The 8,683-nt window shown below is 56.8% G+C and overlaps 1 protein-coding gene across 1 annotated transcript; it reads left to right on the forward strand.

Annotated features, from left to right (window-relative positions):
* Window positions 1-392: 392 nt before the first annotated feature.
* Window positions 393-8,410, forward strand: GAS2L2 (growth arrest specific 2 like 2). The gene is made up of 6 exons (XM_019423970.2): window positions 393-1,112; window positions 2,539-2,780; window positions 3,660-3,767; window positions 4,847-4,943; window positions 5,724-5,976; window positions 6,506-8,410. The coding sequence occupies exons 1-6, from the start codon at window positions 728-730 to the stop codon at window positions 8,058-8,060; spliced, it is 2,640 nt and encodes an 879-aa protein (XP_019279515.2). The 5' UTR covers window positions 393-727; the 3' UTR covers window positions 8,061-8,410.
* The last annotated feature ends 273 nt before the right edge of the window (window positions 8,411-8,683 follow it).

Genomic DNA, 8,683 nt, shown 5'->3' on the forward strand with positions numbered 1-8,683 from the left:
GAGAGGTTAGGTAGCATATGAAGGTCCCAGGAGGATAAAGGAAAGGGGCCAGGGCTGAGTCCTGTCTTTAGCCCCTATCACTGTCTCTTTCATCCCCACCTTACAGTGCTCACTAACACCGAGGGCCTCAGCAACCCCTGGCCCTGCTTTTCTCCCACAATTCCCAGAATCCCCCATGCTTCCAACAAGGGAGAGAAGCCCGCCCCAGCCTCTCCTCCCTGCTCCATTGGATCCCAGGGCAGGCTCTGCAGGGCAGTCCTCGGCTGGCTGCCAGGAAGGGTTAACAAGGAGTGTTTGTAGCAGCCGCTGTCTCCAAGGAGAGGAGGGGAAAGCAGACTGGAGAGGCGGACAGCCGGACAGCCGGGCTCCGCCAGCCGCTGGGGGGTGGGAGGCAGCCAGTGGACCTGTCTAGTCCTGGGGGGAGAGAGCAGTGTCCTCACCTCCACCTGTCCCGGGAGGTGGCAAACTCTGAGAGAACTGGGCAGCCCAAGAGTGAGGTCCCGGCAGGGCCACCAAGTAGGGAAAGTTCCGGCAGGGACTGAGGAATGTGGGAGGGCGGGGGACCAGGCTGAAGCCAGCAGCAAGTAGCAGAGCCAGAAGTTCTGGGCTCTTGGAGGGTAGACGGGGAACCCCTGAGTCAGGGTCAGCCACGACCCAGCAGGTAGTAGTGAAGGCACAACAGCGGCAGAGAGGAGGCACCCACCTCCTCCCTGTTGAGGGTCCAACCATGTCCAAGCCTAGGGGACGTGGGAGGAGGCCTGGGACTGTTGGGCCACCAGTGCGTAGCATCCGGCCCTTTAAGTCCAGCGAGCACTACCTGGAAGCCATGAAGGAGGACCTGGCCGAGTGGCTTCGGGATCTCTATGGGCTGGACATCGACGCGGCCAACTTCCTGCAGGTCCTGGAGACAGGCCTGGTGCTGTGCCGGCACGCCAACGCCATCACGGAGGCTGCCCTGGCCTTCCTGGCTGAGGCACCTGCTCGAGCCCAAAGGATGCCCCTGCCTCGGGCTGGGGTTTCCTGCAACGGGGCTGCCCAGCCGGGCACCTTCCAGGCCCGGGACAATGTCTCCAACTTCATCCATTGGTGTCGAAAGGAGATGGGCATCCAAGGTAACCACCCTGCACCCTCTCCCCAGACCTTATCTTGCCAGGCATCCACCTACTCTCTGAGGCTCGGGCTGCAGCTGGAGTCAGGAGCCAGGGTCCTCTTTCCTCATTTGGGCCAGCTCATCCCTTCTCGTGCCTCAGTTTCCCCATCTCATAGTAAATCTTCAAAAAATAAACGTGTTGAATGATTCATCCATTCAACAAATATATAGTTAGTCCCTATCTTTGTGCCCAGCACAAAGGACCAAGAAGACTAAGACTCAGTGTCCAAAGAGCTCATGGTCTAGAGAGATAGATGCATAGATACACAGATTACAGTCCAATGTGATAAAAGCCCAAGATAGAGGTGTGTGTGTTGGGGAACCAGGAGAGGAAACAGCTACCTGATGAGGTGGAAAGTGGGGGCCAAGAAAGGCCACTCAGAGGAGACAGATTTGAACTGAGTCTTGGGGAACAAATAGAAGTTTGGAGGAAAGGGAATTCTGGGCAGGGGACCGCAGGGGTATAGGCACAGAGATGCTGTGTTCGGATGACTGGCAGAAGCCAGTGTGGGTAAGGGCACAGGGCTGGGGTGGGGGTGGGGGAGGACAAGGGGAGCAGGCAAGTGGACATTAGGGAGAGGCAGTCGTGCTGAGGCTTGTGAGTTGCAGAGGAGTAACCTGCCAGGATCCCTCATCTCCTAGGCCTTGGATCCGGCAGTGGGATGAAGCTGGATATTGGGCCATCCTCCAGGTCAAAGGCAGAGTGGGGTGAGACAGAGGGAAGAGTCAGGCCAGCTGCTGGCTGGTGGCAAGGCAGGGCGGCTCAGGATTGGAGGGCTGAGAAAAGCTAGTGTCTCACTGAGCACTTCCCATGTAGCCAGATTTCGTCTGCAGACACTTAACAACTGTCTTTACAACAACCCCATGGTATAGTCTACACCCCATCTGACAGAGGAGGAGACTGAGGCTCAGGTTCTAGCCCAAGGATACACAGCTGCTGGGTGGGAGAATTGGGACGCCAACCCTGACAGTCAGGCTCCAGAGCCTGCACTCAGCCCTGCCTGGTTAGATGTGGGCTGAAGGTTGAGTTCCAGATGTCTGCTGGATATTGGAGGTGGGCTGCGTGGGTGGGAAGCAGAAGTGCTCCTTGCTCCTACCCATTTTGTCAAACTGAATAGGAAGAAGGGCAAGGTGGAGTTAACCCACAGCTGGGCTCCGGGCTCCTGGCTTGGCTGTGTCACCTCCTTCCCACCCCAGCCTCTCTTGTGAGACGGGCCACCTAGTCTGCACTCAGTGCCTGTGCAATTCTGCTCAGACCCCTCCTAGGGGGCTGGCCTGACTCCAAGATCCTGCCATCCGAGTCACCCCCTCGGGCCTCCACCCGGGGCCAGGGATGGCCCCAGGGCTCTCCCAGCTGCCTGCCCCCTTCCCTCACCTCCGCTTGCCAGAGGTGGTGATGTTCGAGACCGAGGACCTGGTGCTACGCAAGAACGTGAAGAACGTGGTGCTGTGCTTGCTGGAGCTGGGCCGCCGAGCCTGGCGCTTCGGTGTGGCGGCGCCGACCCTGGTGCGGCTGGAGGAGGAGATCGACGAGGAGCTGCGGCAGGAGCTGGCCCTGCCCCCGCCGGACCCCCCGCCGCCCGAGCGCCCTGCGCGTCGGCCCTGCCACTTCCGCAACCTGGACCAGATGGTGAGGGGCTGGTGCACGCCCTCCAGGCCCCGCCTCCCTCTGCCACGCCCCCTCCCCCAGCCCCGCCTGCGGGATCCGACCCACGCCCTTCTCGAGCTCCAGCCCCCACCCTGTCTGAATTCACAGCGCGGCTTTAAGTCCTGTCCCACTCTGAGCCTCAATCCTCATCGCATATAGTAGCAGCTAAATCGCTTATTACGTTTTTATTACAATCCCGCGCTCTAGACCTCTCTGAGTCTCTGCGGGACGGCTTTTAAGAACCCAGCCCCTGGCACCGTTTCTGACACCTTGGTTCAAATCTTAGTTCCACTGCTCCCCGGCTGTGTGACTTGGGGCAAATTATTTAACCTCTCTGTGCCTCAATTCTGTAGCGTGGAGGTGTAATAGTACCTACCTTATATGACTGCTGAATATTAAATGAGCCAGTGCGTATGAAGTGCTGGGAACAGTGTCCGGCACAGAGGGGCGCTTCATAGGAGCTAGCTCTTACTGGGATGAACCCATTTCTGCTATCCAGGAATCGAGCTCAGGGAGGCTCCTTAACTTGCCCAAGGCCTATGGTGCGGTGGAGACAGGACTCCAGCCGAAGCCTGTCAAATTCCAATGTCCATCTTCTTCACCATTACATTCCACTGCCTCTGTCAGCTGACCCACAGACCACTGGACTATAGGTGACTGGACTATAGGTCTTGTTTTCACTGGGTCATTAAAAGTCTTCTGCACTTGCTTCTCAGCCCCCAGCCCTGACCTCAGCAGAAGCCAAGGTGCTGGCTCTGGGGACAGACCAGCTCCCTCTCCCGGGGCTTGACCCAGGGTGGGGAGTAGGGAGCTTGGGCACCTGTGCAGAGGGAGGGCTGAGCCCATCGTCACTACCCACAGGTACAGAGCCTCGTCAGCCACTGCACGTGCCCAGTTCAGTTCTCCATGGTCAAGGTGTCTGAGGGGAAGTACCGCGTGGGGGACTCCAACACTCTCATCTTCATCCGGGTAAGTCTGGGACAGGGGTGGGGGTGTCCCCCAGGATCCGCAGAATAGAGTTTCCTTTCATGGGAACATACCCAGGACTGAGGGCAAGGACAGGAACTCATCATTCACTCCAACTTATCGGGCCTTAGGGCTTTCTTTCTCTCCCTTGCAGAATTCCAGAAGATTGTTGGCAGAGTTGGCAATCCTATCCCCTCCTCCCATTACGACAGCCAGAACCCTGTCCCCGTCTGCTCCACCTTAGCTGAGTGCAGAGGGGTGTCCAGGCAGAAGTGCAGTGTGAAGGGTACTGCTGAATTTCCTTTGCCTCCACTCCATCCACATGCCTTGTCAGAGCAGGGGGCCTGAGAACCCCAAGTTTGTGTTCAGTGCATGGGCCCCATAGTCCACCCTTCACATGCCTGGCTTGGTACATTCTGCGGAGTGAGCAGTAGTACAGGTCTGAAACGTACCTCCCATACCCACACCCTCATACCTGGCAATGCTTTACCAGAAACAGATCGTACCCAGAGGCTTGGCCAGCAGCTCATAGGTATGCACGCCCTTTCCTTGATCACGGGCCATGCCTGGGGGCAGAGCCAGCTCCCTGGGGCCCTCACCCAGACCCTGGGCCAATAGCTCTGTGAAGTAGGTAAGAACAAGGGATTGTGTTCCTCAGTTGAAAACTGAGTTGAAAAATGGAAGCCTGGAGAGACTGTGACTTGCCCCAGAATGGGGTAAGACCGGGATTCCCAGGGATTCCTCGACACACACACACTATAGAGCAAAGCCAGGGCCACGTTTCTGACATAGGCATGTGCAGGTGAAGGGGGAGAGGAGAGTGTTCTGGGGCCAGGCTGCCCAGTGCTTGGGAGATCCCTTGTCCAGCTGTGGGGCAACTCTTTGTCAGCCTGGTCACCACCCTTAACAACACGTTATCCAATGCTAGTTGTGGAGAGGCAGGCTGCAAAATACACACCTGTGCGGAGTTCCTGCGTGTGCATATGTACATGCATGGGAGTGTATGCTGGAAAACTGTGGGCCACTCCAGGAAGAGGGAAAACCCTCCATCCCGTCCTCAACCTCATCCTTGTCCTCTACAGATCCTCCGGAACCATGTGATGGTGCGTGTGGGGGGCGGCTGGGACACACTCGGCCATTACCTGGACAAACATGACCCCTGCCGGTGCACCTCCCTCTGTGAGTCCTCTGAGAGTCTCTGTGGCTCTGGGTCGGGAGGCCGGGAGCAGCGGTGGGAGGTAGGTCTGATCTCCAGGGCCAGGAAGTATGCAGGGGATGGAGAAAGGAAGATCCTATAGAAGGTACTGGTGGAAGAAGGAGAAGGAGGAGAAAGAGAAAAGAAGAAAGAAAGAAAGAGAAAAGAGGAAGGAGAGGAAGAAAGAAGAAAGAGAGAAGGAAAGGAGAAGGAGGAGAAGGAGAAGGAGGAGAAGGAGAAGAAGAAGGAGGAGGAGAAGAAGAAGAAAGAAGAAAAAGATAAAGATACTGGTGGGATGCCTTCAGACATGGGAAGGAAGCTGGGCAGCCAAATTGCAATACCGATTATATCCACAAGATGACGCCAAACACACAGAATCAGCATTTGGTAAAGGTGCCTCTAGGCAGAGCGTGGGTCAGCCTCCAAAGCACCGAGTGTGACTCGGAGGGGTCTTCAGTCCTTCCATAATTTCTATTAGCACCTCAAGCTACCCCATATAAACATGTAATCTAAGTAAGATTTGAACTTGCAATACAAATGCAGCTTTAAACAAGTCCCCCAGCTGGGCCTTCTGACCGGATTTCATCCCCTGAACCCCTAAAAGGAAGCTCTCGCACCGGCACTGGTACTGTAGGTCCCACTGTCTCTAATGTGGGTTGTGGGCGGGGGGGAGGTAGGACAGTTGGGGAAGGAGAACAGTGGGCTCCATCAGCAGGAATTTAACCCCTTCTTCCTCTCCTCTCTCTGGGGGCCTGTGTTGGTAGCACACAAGACGGGCAGTTTCCAGAAGCCCCCTGTCCCACCGGTGCAGCATGAAGTGAAGGTGCAGGATGGGCCCTCGCTGCCTCAACCTACGATGACTATCAGCCGTTCCCAGAGCCCGCTGCCCCCCGTGGACTGGAAGACATACACCTCTTCAGGCCGAAAGTTGAGGGCCCTCACCTCCTCCTCCCCTAGAGCCCACAGTAAAAGAGGAGCAGAGGCGGGAGTCCCCAGAGAGACAGCATCATTCCTGAGGTACAAGGGAGAAGGACAGAGTAGGTTCTCTTTTCCCTACGGAGTCCATATTCTCAGGGGGCCACCCCACCCCAAGATAAGGGAAGCAGTGTCCTGGCAATGTCCTTATCCCAGGTGTTCAGAACCAAAAAGGCATCCAGTCGGCACCATTGGAATCATGTAGCTTTTTCATATGCTCTCCCATTTCACAGATGAAGCTGAGGCCCATAAAGGGAACAGATTTCTCAAGGTCCTTCTGCCATTTCACAGTAGAATAGATAGACACTCCCTCCCCCAAGACTGGTGACCTTTAGTTGTGGGACCTGAAGTAATTCGGGGTCCAAACCAGGCTTCTTTCTATCTGCCACACAGGGAATGAGGGAGAATAAGTCATAAGGAAGACTAGGGCAGGCACAGAGGGAGAGAGCATCGGTGTCATTCAACATGAAGTCTGGTCCCCTTGGTGTTCTGGCTGGGGAAAGGTCCTCCCTTCCCAGAGCCAGGGGAATGGACTAGATGATCCTGTCAACCTTGTGATTCTCCCTTTCAGGTGCCAGGAGAGGTCACCTACCCCATCTCGGAGGCAGCTGCCAGCTCAGGACAGCCCACCTGGCCCCCAATCCTCATCCCCCCATCGGAGCCAAGACCCACAGGGCACCTCCTCAGGGAAAAAGGAGGAGAGATACTCCCCTGAACACCCCAGAGGAAGGACTCCCACATCTTGGGTTCATGACGGGATAGACAGCCAGGGAACTCATGCCAGAGCCCCCACCTCCCAGAGATTCCGAGCCCCTGAAGCTACAGCCAAAAGGACACCAGTGAGAGGACCATCTCCACTGCCTCGTTCCTCCAGCCCAGCCAAGCCCATGAACCTCAAGCCACCACCCAGGGGTGAGGCTGAGGGTGCTTCTGCCCAGCTCAGGGAGCCAGCAGCTGTCCGCTCTCCAACCCCTGTTAAAGGGCCCACCAAGATCCCTGTCCGATTGTCCCCTGCCCACCCCCCAACTCCAGGAAGTAGCTTTCCAGGTCCTGCAAGTGTAGGTACCATGACAGAATTGGGGAGCGGATCCATCCCAGTAAGGGCTGTCACTGGCGACCCGGCTGGGTGGAGACATGAGGACTCCTTTGTGGATGCGAAGCAAGGGGACCAGAAGCTGGACATCCAGGTGACAGCAAAGGCTGGGGAGCCTCGGGGCTTGGGCCCACACGAGTGGGAGGGGCGATATCCTCCCCTGCTCCTGGGTGGGACCAAGGATCAGGCCATGTACCACACGCTCGAGGAAGAGCTTTTGACCAACATGAAGCTGCTAGAGGTGGGAGTTGCCTGCCCCCAGGGCACAGGGTCTGGGGTCATCCCTCGAAGTGGAGTCTATGTCCCCAGCCCATGTGGGCGATGGCCTGAGCCTGGGGGTCCTTATGACAAAGTCATCCAAGAACTGGCTCAGGGTCCCCCAGCCCTCCTTAAAGTGGACCTGGGAGCCTGGAAGGCAGCCCCTACAGGTTGCCCTAAACTAGCTGCTACCACAGGCCCAGGAAGCCCTAAAGGGAAACTGGGAGCCCTTAAGAGTGAGCCAAAGGTAAAGGCAAGCCTGAGTGCCAAGGTCACCAGAGTGAAGAAGGTCCCAGCTCAAGGAGGGCAGGACTGCTCAGCTCCTACTGTGTCTGCCAGCCTGGAAGCCCCCTCACCTTCACCCTCAGACCCCAATTCTGACAAAACCAAGGTATGTCTGGGCAAGGCCAAGAGAACACTCCGAAAGCCCCAGAGAGTTCCATCCATCTACAAGCTGAAGCTGAGGCCCAGGATCCGGCCCCGGAGAGACCACAGGCCCGAGAAGCAGCCTTCACGCATCCCGAAGCCACTGGCCTACCTCCACCTGGGTTCAGCCAGGGCACTCCCCAGAGGCAGGCTGGTGAGAGCAGTGCTGGGCAGCAAGGGAGTGGAGTCCCACCCAGTGGATGGCGCCTCAGCAGGGGAGGAGGAAGAAGAAAAGAAGTGGAAAGAACCAGCTGCTCCACTGAAGAGCAGCCTCCAGGCTTTGGAGGGTGGGGGTCTCCAGCAGATTGATCAAGACCCACTCCAACCTGAGGAGGAGTCCTGGGTCTGAGGAAGGGCCTTCTCAGACCTGAAGCTGTGGTTCTGGGGAAGAAGGGAAGTAAAAGGATGCCATGTAGCTGCTGGACCCCAGTTTTGAACAGAAAGTTAGGTCCCTCACCTCTATCCAAGGCCTTTGTCGCGGGGGTGGGGGGGGTGAGGATATGGGTGGGGTCAGAAGACAAATATAGACTCAGTCTGCTTGTTGACCAAAGGGACCACTCCAACTCCAGGGGCACTGGGGCCACCCAATGTCTTCTTGCCTTCCCCCAGAACAGCTCCCCAAACTCCAAACTCCTGGCCTCTGGCCATGCCTACCATTTCCACAACTCTTATAAGTTATTAAACATTTGTGGGTCTGTTCCTGAGCCCCCAGCTTCTTGACTCCCCCACTCTAGCATTGTGGTGGTGCAGGAAGGTAAAGCTTGAAGTGTTACCCACTGGAGTGGAAGGGGATGAGGCGCAGGGAACTGGGGGTGAGAGATGCTTCCTCTCTTGAGGTTCAGTCAACCTAGCCAGACAGCCAATCTCTCCAGGAAGCTGCTTGTGTGTCAGCACCATGGACAGGGACAGAGCACTTCAGGACTTCAAAACTTTGCTCTGGGGTTTGGGAACTGAGATCACTCAGTCAAGAGG

This window comes from Panthera pardus, unplaced genomic scaffold (genome assembly GCF_024362965.1).
Source record: "Panthera pardus isolate Hobbes unplaced genomic scaffold, ASM2436296v1 HiC_scaffold_3, whole genome shotgun sequence".
NCBI classification, from domain to species: domain Eukaryota; kingdom Metazoa; phylum Chordata; class Mammalia; order Carnivora; family Felidae; genus Panthera; species Panthera pardus.